Here is a 17636-nt window from a genome sequence, read left to right on the forward strand (position 1 = left end):
CATGTCGGAAGTCTGCGAATAAGATAAGACTTTTCTTATGGGAACAAGTAAGTAGCCAATCTCTAGGTGCTTGAGGTGAAGGTACCATTTCAGGGGGGAATCTTTTCTTGTATAGTTCTTTTTGTCATTTCCCTTCTCATTTAGCTAGAAGCTCGCTTCTTTAATTGAAATGCAAGTGAAGAAGGGTTCTTAAAACCTCTACTGGAATTTCTGAAGGCTTTTTAGTTTTTCGATACGCAATTCCTGTCTGGATGGAAGGTTTTAAGATTCTATGTCTATGCCAGGCTGGGAATGAAACGGATCGTTATGCTTCGGCATCAAAAACAAGGGCAGCTTCGTTGGCTGTCTGAGATGTTGGTGATGTTGTGGCCGAATTCACCACAAAGAAAGGGGTCAACTGAGTTCCGCTTGCCACGATCAGATCTAGTGACCAGAGGACACTTCTTACTAATTGAGCAAAAGGGCTGCATAGTCCATTAATTAGGGAGGAATACGGGGAACTAAAGGTACGGATCCCCGAGGTATCTGGACAAAGTGATGCAACAAGGGGTAGACAAAATAAATATTAGACAGTCTACTAAGGTAAAGCTTTTCTTATGAGTATAACTCCATTAAACAACCTTCGATACCTGCCCAATGAATGGAACTAGATGATAAGCGCGCTAGCCGATTCACTAGAGTTGCCACTATCTTAAGTTCCAGTGAAGATAGGTACGAAGTGCTCGACTGTAAAGGAGAGGATTGAAAGCTTACCGGTGACCGGCTCAGAGCAAGCCTTAGCTCTTCGCGCTCTGAGCTCTTCTGGGCGGAGGTTTCTTGAAACTATCTGACTTGAAAGAAGAAAGAGAGAACTCTTCTTTATCTACGAGATTAGTGGAAGCCGGATGTTATACTCAAACCGATAGCAGCCGAAACTAGCAACCCGAACAAGAACCGAGGAACTTATCCGCTGTACAGATTCCATCTTCTGGGAATACCCCTTCCTTCTATTGCTATTGCTCAGACCTATTCCTACTCATTCCCTTTCAGAGGTGGTCACTTCAGTAATAGAGGTTGCAGATGTCCCTTTGGGGTGAATGTCGGAATAGTAGCCCCCAGCACCGAGAGAGGTCTGAGTTTTGAGGGTGGAAGTCTGCCTTCTTTCCTTAATGGCTTGTGATAGGAAGGGGAATCAATTCAATTACAGAGTTAGATTTTGAGACATTTGTACATTTTGCAGCAGCTTTTTTAGTTGCATTTTTTGCATCTATCTGTAGGAAGCCGACCCCTGGTATGGATCCAATAGGGGATTCTCGGATTCCTTCTCTAAATACTGGTATCTGGACTGTCTGCTGACCGGTCCAATGGCTAAAGCTCTGCAGCTTTTGAGGGAAGGATAAGAATAATAATAAAAAGATCCTCCAGATTGATATTGAGTTCCAGATCCCAAGTTGACTACCCCTCTCCTTGCTCCCTTGCCCTTCCACTAGAGAAGCCCCGTTTGCTCCGTAGTTTGCTGTCAAGAGAGTACTGGCTCCCTCTTTGAGTGCTATCGACGATGGCTTTGCCAAACAAAAGAGTCTCAATTGAGCACGAACAGTACGCTTTCGCGCCTATCTATCATGAACTGGTTTCACTTTTTCCTTTAGCGCTTCACACAAACAAAGAAATGGGTTCTGTCAGGCTAGCTATCCATTGATTCAGGCTAGAGCATCTGGCCTGTGGCAAAGCGAGTCTCGGATCCAGGAACGGATGGCCCCAACCAATGAACAAGAGCACCCCAAGACCGAGTTTACGAGGTCAAGGGAAGGGCTGTGATCCAATGGCTCCGGTTCAGGATCTAAGTAAGCGTCTGATCGAGTTTCCTCTGTGGATTCTTCTCCTGCGTCCCCTTAGTCACTCTCTTTAGCTGATCTCTCGTAACAAAGTGCCTCTCTTGCAGACCCAGCTACTGTTTAGGTCAGGTAAGGACAGTAAGGAACCACCGCGGGAAGGAATGCAAGAGTTGATGACGGAACGGAACCTATAAAATGAAGGAGCAGCTTCCCGTGGTTTGGCCTCTCCTAGAAACAATATCGCACTAATAGCACTCTCCCCTAGCTGCTTCTTGACTGGTGCTTAGCTGCCTTCTAGGCTAGGCCCGTCTCTCTAAAGGCTGTTCCCACTCGCCGCTTCTTGAGGACTGCTCAAACTCTAGCTTCCAGTGCTTGAAGTAGGAGTGGCATGTTTAAATGCATACTGTGCTTCAAACAAGAATACTAGGAAAAGCATAAATTCTCCCCTGCGATGTTTCCTCCCTAAAGGCTTTATCCGTTCCCACCAAATTCTTGCTGCTTTCTTCCGAAGCGATCAAGGAGCGTAGCCAACGGTTACCGACCCCATCAAGGCCGCAGCCTTATTAGTGTGGGGCAACTACTGGTCGAAGGTTTCTTGCTCATCAAGATAGCATTCCAGTGTTCTGAGAACAGATTATGGTAGACCTACGGTTACCTACTCTAGGAGTCCTGGTTCGTGATCGTTCAATCCGAATCGTTCCACCAGAAGGAAGACTCGCAGCATGAAGACTACTTACTGGAGCAGCAGGGACCCGCCAACGAGCCAAAACTCTACCCCGATTTAGCTGTAACAACAATAGGAATTGAGTGAGAAGCAAGCAATAGGCATTTTGCAGATTGATATTATATACGCTAATAGTGATTTCCCACCTATATTGGACTGAACTATCCAATCCGCACCGGAAACATTCACAGCTGAACTCGCCCGGAAGAAGGCCCTCTCACTAAACTACATTCGCTACGGTACATTTAACACCAAATATAGATTCCAGAAGGAAACTAAACTACACTAAGCAAAGAACGGTTACAGCAGCTCAGCACACCAGCAAGCAATCTACGGTGACAGAACTAGCCCTATCAAACGGAGCTGACAGTTCCAGTCGTAGTAGTCCAGTAGCTGAAAGTGCAAGTAGGACTGGCCTTGATGTAGCTTATCGTGAAAGAGAGAGAATCGCTAGAATAAGGACAGTTAAAACAGTAGGTCTATTGAAACTAGCCCATAAAGGGGCAGCCCAAACGGATGAGCAAGCAACTAGGCAAACATAGGCCCTAGATGAGTGTCGCTTATCCGAGCACGCACTGGAATAAGGGGGCTTTTCGCCTGAAGTATGAGTGGTAGTCTAGTGAAGCCAGTGAGTGGTCAAACCCGGTTACCGCCTATTCGTAGTCTAGCTTCAAGTCGTAGTTTTCTTCGTGTACTTTCGTGTCCTTAATAGAAGTATAGTAATATATAGATTACTAATTACATGCATCCGTATATCAAGGAGAGGCGAGCTAATATACGTACGCTCGCTCATTCATCCCTGGCTTCTTGGTCCCTATCTGATCGTAGACCCGTAGACCTACCGAGAACTGAGCCTTGAGCAAACTGCCTGCTTGCCGTGGTATCTAATTGACTGAGCAAACGTAGGGCCTAAAGGGGCCCTGACTGAAGGAACCTAGCCAAACTACACGCAAGCCAGAGGAACTACAAGCACAAGAAGGGCTGAAAGGAACAGACTACACGGAATTCAATCTCTGGCCAACCCTTACAGGACGGTAGACTGAAAAGAAGCAAGCCTTAATGGGGCTAGATTCACTAAGCAAACAACTATGCAAACGAATCGGCCTTAGGTTCACTGGTTTTGAGATTGGTGAGTGGGCCCTTGCCTCCCTTCCTGGGTCAGTAATTCCGGGCTGGGAACTGGCACCCTGACTTCTTAACGGACTGAAAGCAGGAACTTTAAGGTGCGGAACTAGCGCACACCTACCTGGCTTTGAAGCAGGAGTGCCCCACTAAGCAAACTAAACTACAGAGCAAACATAGGAGGCCGAGGCCAAGCAAACAACGGGGCATAAGCAAGGATACGAAGTCACTTAGTGTGCCGAAAGGGACTCAGGATGTGTAACAGAGAGAAAGCTTCTATATAGAGGTCTTTATAGGGCACGGATCTGCAGCAAGAGAGCTCGACCAGACCGGATAGTAAGCTTAAAGCAGTTGATCTAGTTTCCTAAGAGGCAAGGATGGCATCCGGGCAGATGAAGCAGCATCCTCCATTTGCGTAGTTTTTGAAACCGTACGCTTGCTAACTCGATGGCGACTCAACTCCACTATTGGTTGGCGTAGGAATATGATTGGTGGAACGACAGAAGCAAGAGTCTTTCTTCGGCGCTTGAGGTCAGATCTCCTCCGAGGGTCTGCAGGATTGCAACTTTAACGAAAGTTCAAGCTAAGCCACTTGATTTAGCCTAATGCTCAGGAGATAGATAAGCTACTTTAGAGCTTCTTGAATCAGTAACCGGGAAATGCACATTGATATAGTTGAATAATCGGTCGATCGAGTTTAATCATAAGCTAGGATTGCAGTAGCTGTAAAGTCTTTAATTTCCTTCTTAGTCCCTAACGGCACAAAAAGCTTCTTCTGTTTCAGATCCTGCACCTGCATGTCATAAACAACCGAACGAGGGAGAAACATTCCCCAACCCTTACTCGATAGTGGAGGCGACTAACAACTGGCCACTCTGGTTTCACCCGGATGCTGCTTGCTCCTGCATCAATGCCCATGCTTCAGCCATGTCTTGGTAGTACCTCCACCCGAATGATCTACCTACCTTACCCGAGCCCAGTTGAGAGTTATTACTCGTTAGATTCAGAATCAAACAAATAATCAAACTCGTAAACACAATCAACCGAATCCAAAGCTTATGATTCCACTCGATCTACTGCTGCAGAAGAAACTGCTTCAACTGAATCGACAGAAGCGGATTCAACTCGATCCACTGATTGGTCGTGACCTGCAAGTAAGCCAGGTGCTAGCTAGGTGTGGTCTCCTGCCTGGTCTAATAAAAAAGAAAGATTCTATTCCATTAGCCGAGTGAAAGAAGCAATCAGAATGCCTCGTCACGTTCCGAACTTAAAGAAAGTAGTTTCTAAGCTAAGCTAAGGAAATGAAAGATAAGAGAGAGAGGATCAAAAGAGAGATGAAAGAGAAGCAACTTTAGCCGTATATCAGCCGTAGTGCGCTAGGTTGGCTGCTGCAGGCTTTCCTTGATGTTGACTAGTGGGTGTGAAACGGAATCCGTTTAAGTAGGCGCAACAAAGCAGATCTTGTTGCTTGTTCAATTGATGATCTTTAACTCTTTACCAGCAGATTGCCTGGAAGAATGGTACGATGCATTAGCATTAGCTTCATATGGTGAAGGAGAGAAAGTAGGCTTTGAAGCAGTAGTAGCGCACCAGCGAGTTGACGTTACGGAGTTGAATCTATCAGGTTCCGTTCGGGGTTTGGCACAGCCTTGTACTAGAGGCTGTTGGGGAAGCAAACTAGTGTTTTGACAGGATCTGAAAGAGAGTAGCCAAGTGATTTAGAACGCAGGATGTCCAACAGAGGAGAACTTGACTATACACTACACTATCAAGGAGTGGGCTAAACAAACGGAGTAAAGATCAGCTAAAGAGAAGAAGCTAAAGCGACTCAGAATCAACAACTGAAGAAACTGCTGCTGATGCTGAAACTTGCTCTACTGACGGAAACGACTTGCATTAACCAAACAAGGGATGATAGCCTTCCTCTAAAACTACCTATAGGTGATTACGTTATTACCAATGTGAATCATACCACAAATAGACAATAGCAATTTACGTAAACAACTCATAATAATAGTATGCAGATTTATTCGACATTCACCTAGTTTTTCTCTTTATTGTTTTTCTTATCTTTCATTTTCATTTGTTAGCGTAAGAATTCACTTGTTTTTTTTGCCAGTACGAGAATCCATTGGCATTTGATATTAATGTTCTCTTAATATCTTACCTGAACTTTGATATTGGTATGTCTGAATGTGTTTTGAAATACTTGCAAAAATGGAGCTTCTAGCTTTACCTAATGGTGTGAAGGCAATGGTGGGGCCGACAGACCAAGTTTTTTGCATCGAGTAGAGAATCAGTTCTTGACTTATTTTAGATTTATTTCTTAATGATGTAAGGGAGGAATCGGAGGATCCTAGATCAAGGTCCTAAAAGAAACTAACTGTAAAAAAATTCACTTTTTGCTATTAATACCAATTACCCTTTAGCAAAACAAAAAAGTTGTATATGATTTTTCTCTCACAATAGTCTTATATGTTTCTCGAAGACTGACTGAATTTGACGCCAAGAGGGCGTGCACTTTTGCTGGTAACTGTCATACGTTTGCTAGTAACATTAATGCAACAAGCGTTCAATACAAATCATACAGTATGATGTGGGGGTAAAAGCAGTTGTGACAAGCTGAATTACAAATTTTGACAGTGCAGCGTTTTTCATATTGTCAATTTTACGAATAGGAACCTCTAAGAGTCTAAGGACTTGCGAACACACAATGTTTTCATATATATTTTTTGAAATAACTCACATAACTTACAAAGACGTTCTGACAACAATTTTCCTTCAGAAACTACAAAGCCCGTGTATTACCAACTTTAGTGAAGATTTTTTTTTTCGCCTCACCAAATTTCTAGGAACAAAGTACACTGCCTGATAACATCCTGGATTTGGCTCATAGCCCCTTGAATTTCATTTTATCAAAAAATTCCACTCTTGCCACTTTCCAATGTTTACAAAGACTTGCAATCAACGTAGGTATCTTGATCAACACCTGCTAGCTCCAACATCAACCACTTTTTCTACACTTCTGTGTCTGCATAGACAAATCTACCTCAGTTGTAAATAGTTATCAAAATAATATTTGAAAGTAGTTAAATAAAAAAAGAGAGCTAAAATATGCTACCTGTGGACCAAAACCTTTGAAGAAAATTGGAACTTCCAAGTTCGAGACATAACATATCAAAAGCAAAAGGGAAAGTCTGGTGGAGATCATATTCTATCTGTTGGATAGTTAGGAAATTCTGTAAAACAAACAAACAAACAAAAGAAAGAAATAAAAAACCTTAGTTGTTTTGCCGAGAAAATTAATGCCGAAAAAGATAAGAAAAAATAATGATTAAGTTACCATATGATTTTGTCCGTGATGAAAAGTATTACGGATGAAATGAAACAAGTTCAGAAAAGATGAATCATCGGGATCTGCTTGGTAATAAGTATATCTTTCATGAATTACTGAATCTTCAGCAATGTAATACTGAAAATCGAAATACGGGTGTTCATCCTCAAGTCCTTCCAACGCTGTATTAATTTCACGCCGAAATTCTGGATGATGAATCAAAGCATCTAACATATACACGAAGTCTCTTCTTCTGGTAGAACTCCATAGGCAATAGTGGTTCAAAATATGATCTGTATACCTTGAATAGTAAAAAATTAAATAAATAAGAAAAACAAAAACCACCTCCATATATCATAAAACAAAATAAAGCAGACTATATTGAAACAGTAAATTAATGTGCTCTAAATAAAAACATCTCATACTCTAAAATAACACATTTTAGGTCATCTCCAATGGGGGTGTAGAATTGCACCTCCACGTAGGTGCCATACGAAAAACTCCCACTATGTATTAATCTTTACATATTTGGATTGTAAAACGTGGGCGTCATTTATGTCACTCCAGGTGACACCAATGCTCACATTTACATATAGCCAAAATTAGAATTAGAGAGGGGCGTCACTTGGAATGACGTCCAAACGTATATTTAAACTGCACACCATAAAAGCATTTAGTAGTTTTTAATTTTCAAAATTGTAGATGTCACTTCAACAGCATGAGCAACCATTGCTGGAGTTTGAAAGGAATAAAATATATTTTTCTTAAGCACTAGGATATGCAAACCAAACAAAAGTTTGCAATCAGAATACACAAAATTTTGAAACGGCATCTTGTCGATGACACAAAATTTAAACACAAGTTTGCTTACCCTTGAGGATGATCTAATAGACTTTTAAGGCTCAATATCTCATTAGGTATTTCATCAGGTACGATATTGAAGTAGTCTTCAAAGAGTTGAATAAGAGTTTTTACTGCGGTGTAATCATGTTCCAGCGCCGGCATTTCATCTGCACAATTGGGCTCGTCGTGATTAGAATCTCATAATTGATAAAGAGAGTAAAAACTTTAATGTTTGTTATACTTACTGGCGGTATAATCTTCTGGAGATAAGTATGCTTTTGTGTAAACCCCACATTCAAAAGAGATTGCATCCGTATTGGCCACAGTGCCAACTGCGGTGTTGTTCTTGATGTGGTGAAGGCGAATAGCCCTGAATATTGCTCTTTGATTTTATATATTTGAAAAAAATAAAATACAGAAAAAACGTTGTCAGTAACTAGTCAAAGATAAGTGTGTGTGTGCGTGTATAAGAATGATGGGGTACGTCAACAAGTTGTTAGTCAAGCCTAAGGGTGGAATTTGAGCTCGGGCTCGGCTTGGTTCGAGCTCGCTCCTTTAACTATATGAGGTTATGAGTCGAGCTCGAGCTCAAATTAAAGCTCGTGTAACAAATGAGCTTTATGAAACTCGGCTCGTTTAGCTCAAATAGCATTTTTGTAGTGTAAAATAACCAAGCTACTAGGGCTCGGCTCGAGCTCGCGCGTTTAACTATATGAGCCGAGCTCAAGCTCAATTTAAGGCTTGTGTAATAAACAAGCCGAGCTTGATCATAGTAAAACTCAGCTTGTTTAGCTCGAATTCCACCCTTAGTCAAGCCTGTTAGATATTACATTGAAGTCTGTACCAGGGGCATAAATATAATTACAGAGTATATAATAGAAACAAAAAATTACATAACAACATTGTTATCTTCTTAATTGGCCACTGTTTCGTGCATCCACACCAAAACTCAAGGGCATATCAACTGTTTTTTAGCTTTATTACTGAAGTAATCTCCCTTTGTTCCAAAGCAAAGTCAAAACTAATGACCTCATATCCCGACTCCCGTTAAAAACAATAGAGGTAGTAATTCACGAATTACGACTCTTTCTTAAGCTTACGAACCATGGTCAAATATGAAAAGAAAAAATCCCATGTTCCAACAAAATTATGACTTGCAGGTTGATAATAGGATAAGTATATTGTACAATCCATTGAGTAGTTGCCTTGAACAATATGCAATTTTTCATAACAAGCTCAAACCTAATCTGTTTACGTTGAAATCCACAATCTCAAGACTCAATGCTGAACCTGCTAAATGGATATCAACATTATGTGCAAAAACAATGCAAAATTGGATACCACTAACAGAACATACTTCAAGCATAACGAAGATGCAAGTTTTATAAACGTCAATCTTTATAAATGGTCAATTTAACAATTTTCTTTAACAAATGCTTTCTTCTTTTAAATAAGTGGCCAGTTAAGAAAAATAAATAAAATAATATATATACAAGGAGTAAGAGATTACTTGATGATCGCTTGTCCAACGCTTCCAAAGCGCACCGTATTGTGTGGCGAAACTAAACAAGCCTCATTAAAAAGAGAGATATACTCCTTCTCAGCATATGTATTAACATTCCACTTGTACGTGGGTTCACAACTAGGGTAGGAAAGCCAGAATGAGTCTCTATCTGTTTGAGAAAAAGCACGCAGAACGGCAGTCAAAGTAACACGTGTGTTTTCCATCAAGTTGTTGCACAAGATGTCTGTTTTGAGAGTAATCAGTGTCTAATTAACGATAATTCAACAATTAATCACAATAAAAAGATCTCACACTACTCAACACTCACTTCATAAGTTCACATACACAACACATATGACCATGAGAATTTCAACTAAATCAATACAATAGAATCAAATACAATCAGATACAACGTATTCAAATGAAATTAGATGCATCAGGAGACTAAGTGTTAATGCCTCTTTCAGGCACCTGTTATGTGATGCCATGAAATTCAATGTATCCCTTGAGCATTATAACCTCCTATCTGGTTCATGATAGATCATGGACAGGAAAGAGACAATAGATTTGGATTCGAGGTCGAAGGACAAGTAATAGACTCATTCTAACAAACTAATTGCGGACTAGATAATTTACATACTAGTGTCTCGGTCGAGTTCTAGCAAACCCATGGCTCATCTAAGAAATGCATGTGAAACCCTTATAAAAGGGTACTAATCCTACCAATCATCATTGTTGTTTAAGCTTCCGACAAGACGAGATTGCATATATCGGCATGATCAATTGCGATATCCTAACATTTACTTAAGTATTTTCAGATAGATAATGTGTCCATGGACATCTTCAGCATGACCCTCCACATGTACTTACATTTTGACAATCACTGATTTTCTTATCATTAATATATAAAAACGTACAACCATACCCACCCCTGCCTACCTCATAAATGCAGGATATCCACTAAGATTTGTATTTATTTTTTTAATTTAACCTCATAAATCAACTGGAAAAGTTCCAAACTTTAACCCGAATAGAACTGAATTACAAAGAATTTACTGAAAACAATCATGACCCAACTGGAAACTTTCATTTCTTCGAAGTTTTCCCTGTTTTGAGAGTAACCCAATGTATTTGATCAAGAAATATTTTCCAAAATAGGTCTATGCACCTACAACGACAACATGGCAACTTGATGAAGCTATAACTTTCTCTACATTCATCCAAATGACACGTGACTTGATTATTTAGAAACTAGGATATGTACACTTATTTTTTCATATTGAACACAAAATCTCAATGCCAGCCTATCCTAGAAGTAAATATAGGACAAACTCGGTAAAAATCATGATTTCTACATACTAGAAATCAGACCGACTATCTTCCGGATAGCACGTCTTTCCATATATGTCCAAAAGCTATGAGGCTTTTTGCGTTGAAAAGAAGACTCACAGACCTTACTTTTATATGTTTTACAAAAAATCTAACTCTTATGCTAACTATACAAAAACGGGGCTCCAATACAGTGCGTAGAAACTGTATTCTGACGCAATATTTTTCTGCCAATCAAATTTCTAGACACCATAACTATCTCCACATGCCTCAGAACGGGATAAGGCCAATTGGATTAGAAAGAAGACACTCAAAACTTACATTTTCATGTTTTATCAAAAACTTAAATCTCAACTTAATCATGTGAAATCGTGGATCCAATCCAGTGCACACAACCTGAGTTCTGCAGTCAGAAAATTCTGACAGCCTAAGTTCTCGAGTCCATAACTCTCTCCTCACAAATCCAAAAGGACTGTGGTTTGCTGCATTGGATAGAGGACTCAATAAAATTTCATTCCGAGTTGGATTTGGTGAAAAAGACTAAGTATTCAATTTTAGACGGAATTTCAAATATCACCGCAGATACAATATTATAGCTAAAAGCAGACATCAAGTTTGCTATACAAAACAAATGGATGCAACAGGCCATCATTAGCTAACTTGTCACAAAACAAATGAAATGTATGAGCTAACTTGTCACAATAATCTTGTTTAGAAAAGAATGAAACAAAATGCTACAAGAAAAATGTACGAGCTAACTAGTGTTACCAAAAAGCTCAAACTAAAACAATCTATAAAGAAGTTAGTGTGTCCCCCGACTCTCTTATACACCCATACACTCTTACTTTGGCAAATATTTCCAACTTGAACACTCTATATAATTGATTAAGCAATCAGCAATCAGCAATCAGCAATCAGCAATTCAGCACTAGCTTCATGTTCGACATAGTCGATTCTTGATTCAACCTCATTCGCCCTAAGTAAGGCATATGGTCACTTATACATAGAGCATACTAGACTACTAGAGTAATAAGTTGTTCACTGGGCACCTTTTGGAAGAACTTCACACCTTAGTTCATGGGAACCTTGAACTAATCTGATAAACTGTCTTCATCAGTGTAATAGTTTTAGTTGGACATAGTAACTCATAAGAGGGAATTGAACTAACCAGTATGTCATACTAATATATTACCTACAAGCCTACAAAATATGTAAATCGTCCCTCAGCTCCTTTTCCTCTTCAATTATTACTCTCTAGTTGAGTACTCCTTTTCCTAAAAGCCTATGGAGCTCTAATCGATTGACTCGCCCAAACAATAGCATATACATTTTCCAAACTCCAAAGGCTAGATCGATGACTTGTGCCAACCACATACATATTTTTTCAAAGGCTATAAAGTCTTGCAAACTACTGAAACTAGTTACTTAGTTAGTTAGAAACCATTTTGCATAACAAATTGCCCAAACTTTTAACAAAAGAATAGAACGTACAATAACTGCAGAAAAGTGATGGATTTCAGGGGGTAAATTTGTGTTTTCAATTTACCAACATTCCTAAATTTTGAAACCCTTTTATATTGTTCAAACTCACACTTCCATTACCAATGTTCTTGAAATATAAAAGTAAGAGAGAGAAGAAATACCTGAGTTTGAATCAAAAGGCGTTAAGGTAGAGAGATCAATGGATAAAAATAGGGGTGACTTCGGATCGGATCGGATCGGATTAACCTCTTTCGAATTTTTCCAAATATTTTTCGGAACCTAAGATGCTACCCAAATCCGATCCAATTTTTATTCGGATTCAAAATATATTTCCAATTTCGGAACTTTCGGAAATTTCGGAATAACTCGGAAATTTCGGAATACTTGGTAAATTTTCAAAGATCTCTTTACTTTCAATTATTTTTTGGAATATCATACATAAATGTTCATTGTAGGGAGAAAACCACGTCCCACAACACCAATGTACCAACAACAATAATCGTCTTGTTTCTTGAGAAAACCCATTTTCATTCAAACAAGTGATCCAAAAAAACGAAAAAAACCGCAGAAGCCACCAATAGCAAGCATTGCATTACGTTGAGGTGCGGGTATTTGTAATGTTTCAATCTTTTTTCGTGTGTGGAAATTAGGCGTGAAGTGTCTGCGATAAATAATGGATTATGGTCTTGGACTCTAAAGTAGCTTTACACGTAATATTCTATCTATTGAATTTGGCTTTTGGATTGGTCAGAAGTCATTGTATGGCTCAATGACATTTTTTCATATCATTGTTGTTATGACGCACGGTGTAATGCGATGAAGCGGTCAATTCAAGTGGGAAAGCTTGCTAGGTTATGTTTTGTTTTGTTTTGGAAGTAAAAAAACTAGAAAATGAATGAACGGTCGAGATCTAATCAAGTGGATAGTGAGAGAAGTATATATTTTCTGAATAAATTGGCAATAATATCGGAAATTTCGGAATTTTCAGATCGGATCGGATTTTAGAATTATATCCAAATCCGATCCAATTTTTTTTCGGAATTTTCGGAAATCGGAAAATCGGAAAATCGGCCCATGAAAACTACACCCAAAGCCAGACCAATTTCGGGTTGGATTTCGGAAAAATCGGAAATTCGGCAAAAAGAGACACCCCTAGATAAAAATGGTGAGAGTGAGGTGGTAGCAGGTTGTTTCTTCACTTCTCTTTCGCGGTCATTTTTTTTTTTCTTCTCGTGGTTTTTTTCTTTTATTTTATTGTTTATGGATTTTATAACTTAATCTGTAGATAGTGCTCCACAAGTGATACCAGTATACACGCTTTTGTGGTTGGGCCAACCAACTAATTGCCTACAGTCTAAGGAATTGGGCTCAAAATATAAGAACCAAACATAAAAACCTGGATAGTGCACCCTAACCCATGTATAGGTTGGCCATGCCATAGTACAAAATATCCCGATATATCGCGATATTTAGGGATATCTATCCAGATTTCAGAAACAGATATATAAATATCACGATATGTTCAGAAATATATACTACTGCAAATATCGGTGATATTCGATGATATTTGCGATATTTGTGATATTTGGGGGTATTTTGCGATATTTGAAGATATTTAGCGATATTTTGTGTATATAACAATTTTATTTAATATTTACCATTATATTTTAAATAAATATAAATAATGTATCATGATACATCAAAAAATATCCACAATATCCAACTCCAGACAAAGAGTATAGCCAAAATCTTTATCAACCATACCTATATGTTTCTGAGAATACGAGGGGTACGAGGAAGAAAGACCACAAAAGGAAGATTACAGGGAAATATCAGAGAGATACAATAAAGTCCATTATTCTGTTCAAAGTGAAAGAAGCTAGTGGAAAACAAGCATATCCAGTACTAATCAAGGATATACCACTGAGTTAAAAAAAAAAAAAAAAAAAAAAAAAAAGTTGAAAAAAAAAAAAAGCAATGAATGGATGGAAAAGCTAAGACAAAGGAAGAATTTTCTCTGCAATACAGAATTTGAAGAAATCTTCCAAAGAAAGAAGTAAAAGGTCATTGAATCAAAAGCATTGGTGGATTTAAATATCTTGAATCTATCTCTCTCATATTCTCTCCCTATTTCTAATTCTTAGTTTTAGTATAAGTTTAGTTAATTAATTAGTTTAGTTTAGTTTAGTTTAGTTTAGCATTAGAATCTACAATATCTATAATAATAGTTTTTAATCCCTCAAACCCCCTTTCCAGTCCTGTCCTTCACATAACATACACTTAAAAGTGGAACAATACCCTACTCATCATTTACTTATTGAGAGATAATTAGGTTTTGATACGCTTCTATTTGTTCAACGACCATCATCTATCTACATCATTCATATACCATCTACACACACAAAAGGAGCGAGTGTCAAATGTTTCCCTGGAAAGTTGAGATCTAGATGGACGGGACCGTTTATAGTAAGACATGTCACACCTTTTGGAGCTATTAAGTAGAAGACATAAAGAGAAGGACTCGTTTCAAAGTCAATGCTCATCGACTGAAGCCTTTTCTGGAGTTACCTACTGGAGACATGGAGGCAATTTTTCTCAAGGATCCGGTTTATCAGACCACTGTTGAAGCGGAAAATTGGGGTAAGTTACCTACACACCTTAAAGATTACATTCTATGTCTTGCTGAACCTGTTACTCTGTCTAGTTTAAGTTTTTTGCATGAAGAAGCCAAGCGTCGTAAGCTTGACTCCTTAGGATCTCATTAGTATAAGTGCCATTGATAGCCGGGCCCTCAGATTTTCATAACTTTATCCTTTACTGAGAGGAGTTGCAAGCGCCGGAGTCAAAGTCTCATAACTCTAGTAGACCGAGTATAAAATGTCTATAGGAAGCAAGCATATTGTTGAGAGATCAGTTTTCGAGTGGAAATACTAGTCTTGAGGATCTGACTATAAAGGACTCAAAAGTCTTGAGAATCTGACTTTAAAAGACTCACATTACGTCTTGGGGATCTGACGTAAAAAGACCTAAAAAATTTGTTTCTTGAACTAATTCTGATATTTGGCATCAATGGTAATTTCCTACCTTTTTCTCATCCATTTCATTTACTTCTTTATATTTACTTCTTTATACATTGAGGTCAATGCATGCATAAGTAGGGGGAGGGTGTACTTGAGAAATGAATTTCGAAAATTAGTTTTCAAAAAAAACAAAAATATTTTTGTTTCTATATCAGCAGCATGAGAAAAATGAATTTTAATGATGAGTCTGGGATATAGATTCTATACTACTTAGTGTTGAGTTTGATAGATAGTTGATATTATTGATTTCATTACCGCTTAGACTATTTATTATGCTCGGACATAGTTCTTATTGATAGAATTCTTTATCAAGGCACCACCATAGTACTTGGTCGTGGGTTTGTGTACTTTTGCTAGAAGAGAGATTTAAACCCCTAGTAAACTTTGGGTAGATTTTTAGACTTAGCCCGTGAGACTTGAGCTTTATACCCGTTCTTTGGAGAGTTCTTACGAAAAATCCGAGTTTTAGTGACTCAACATCTTTCAGTTCTTTATGTCGTTGTAATATAGTCTCATTATTTATTGATTTGGTTAATCACGAAGTGACATCAACTAGGGAGATAGCTATTAGGTCTTGTAGTCTATTCAAAACAGAGTATCATACTGATAAGTCAAATAGTGAACCCATTCAGCCTTTATCCCACCTAGTAGGACCATCATGTTAAACCCTTTTGAGCCTTACAATAAGCCATTTTCTTCCAAAACCCTTTATCCTTTACCCAACTCTAGACAAGGAGTATAGCCAAAATCTTTATCAGCCATACCCATATGTTTCTGAGAATAAGAGGGGCACAAGGAGGAAGAAAGACCACAAAAGGAGGATTACAAGGAAATATCAGAGAGATACAATGAAGTCCATCATTCTGTTCAAAGTGAAAGAAGCTAGTGGAAAACAAGCATATTTGTTTCTTGAACTAATTCTGATATTCGGCATCAATGGTAATTTCCTACCTTTTTCTCTGTAATACAGAATTTGAAGAAATCTTCCAAAGAAAGAAGCAAAACCCTTAGTGTTTTTCAGAAACAACCTTAGAATCCTTTTTACCTTTCCTTCATAAACCAATACCCAAGCCAAGTTACAACCCATGACTTATCATTACAGTATGATACAAAGTCTAGAATAGGTGAGAGGATGCTAAAGTGAAGGACCCAACACTTCATATGTGATTGACATTCTTTCCATGAGACTACTTTCATTCAGAAGTCTATTTTTCAAGGTAGTATGTGGGATGTTCGTATGCATTATTCTTTTCCCCACATACATGAGGTAAAATAGTATACCATCTTCTGAGAGATTTTTTGTTGAGAGTATGACCAGTGAGGATTGAAAGTCGAGATTATCTGTCTAAATGTAAACTAGGGATTCCGTTTCTTGGATAGGAGAGTATAGGAGATTGACTAAGTACACACATAAGCCTTGATTAAGAATTTTGTCAATTTTTACTATCTCCCATTATAATCTATGAGTCTTTGCAGCAATGTAGTTAGCAATGGAGAAGATGAAGCCGGTGCTTAAGGTTTAATGATTCTTCTGGTTCATGGTGTTCTTCAATCATGTTAGTTCTTTATGTTTTTAGTTATTAGTTCCATTGCCCACACCAGATGATGGAAGTATAGAATAGGGTTTATGTTTTGCAATATTAATATCATGCTAGTGTTCTTTACTTTTCTTCTAGTAGTGTAATTCTTTAGAGTTAGGGAAGTATTCTTTGTGTTGCCTTAGAAGAGGTAGCTCAGGGAGTGGCTGCCTAGGGGAAGTATTCTTTGTGTTTGCCTTAAGTGGTGATTCATTGAATGGTCGCCCTATTAGGAAGTACTCCTTGATGTTGCTCTTGGTAATACATTGAATGGCTGCTCGAGCATACATAAAAGGAAAGAAGATATTAATAGCATAAAAATAGGAACAACCTTAAGTAGAGTTAATTGTTAACGATGTTTTAGATCAAGAGACATCGGCCGACTCTTCGCTCGATTGCCTAATTGTAGTCTACTTGTAAGAACAACCATGAAGCGTAAGGTCATAGATTAAAAGTATTGGTGGATTCTAATCTCTTGAATTCCTCTTTATAAATTCTCAATAGTTTAGTTAATTTAGTTTAGTTTAGCATTAGAATATACAATCTCTACAATATTAGTTTTAATCCCTCAAACCCCTTTTCCAAATTCGTCTTTCACATAACATACACTTAAAAGTGGAACGATACCCTACTCATCCTTTACTTACTGAGGGATAATTAGGTTTTGATACGCTTCTTTTTGTTCAACGACCATCATCTATCTACATCATCCATATACCCAAAGCAATTTGGCTACCAAGCACATGAACAAGCAGATCAAGAACTGAAGTCTACATTGGCTAGCCTGGCCACCAGCATTGAAACTCTGAGTAAGAAATTCAATCAGT

At 38.4% G+C, this 17636-nt stretch overlaps 1 protein-coding gene across 2 annotated transcripts; it reads right to left on the reverse strand.

Annotated features, from left to right (window-relative positions):
- Positions 1–6360: 6360 nt before the first annotated feature.
- On the reverse strand, positions 6361–12457 carry LOC147484461 (uncharacterized). Of its 2 annotated transcripts, none has more exons than XM_086581029.1 (7): positions 12314–12457; positions 9348–9585; positions 8083–8219; positions 7866–8004; positions 7004–7295; positions 6782–6899; positions 6361–6691 (listed from the first exon to the last, which is right to left on the reverse strand). In XM_086581029.1, exons 2-7 carry the CDS (start codon positions 9563–9565, stop codon positions 6678–6680), a joined length of 918 nt encoding a protein of 305 aa, XP_086437155.1. In that variant the 5' UTR covers positions 9566–9585; positions 12314–12457; the 3' UTR covers positions 6361–6677. The 2 variants fall into 2 exon arrangements, with proteins under 2 accessions (XP_086437155.1, XP_086437156.1); XM_086581030.1 differs by having other exon boundaries at positions 9348–9607; positions 12314–12434.
- Between the last annotated feature and the right edge of the window lie 5179 nt (positions 12458–17636).

The sequence above is a fragment of the Coptis chinensis genome, chromosome 8 (genome assembly GCF_015680905.1).
Source record: "Coptis chinensis isolate HL-2020 chromosome 8, ASM1568090v1, whole genome shotgun sequence".
Lineage (NCBI taxonomy): Eukaryota > Viridiplantae > Streptophyta > Magnoliopsida > Ranunculales > Ranunculaceae > Coptis > Coptis chinensis.

What these genes read in the sequence shown, in the direction of transcription:
- LOC147484461 (XM_086581029.1), bottom strand. Translation starts at nt 9,565, where the DNA reads ATGGAAAACACACGTGTTACTTTGACTGCCGTTCTGCGTGCTTTTTCT. An exon ending in CTATTAGATCATCCTCAAGG is followed by an intron (nt 7,296 to 7,865) that starts GTAAGCAAACTT and finishes TTACTATTCAAG; the next exon opens with GTATACAGATCATATTTTGA. An exon ending in ATCACGGACAAAATCATATG is followed by an intron (nt 6,900 to 7,003) that starts GTAACTTAATCA and finishes TTTGTTTTACAG; the next exon opens with AATTTCCTAACTATCCAACA.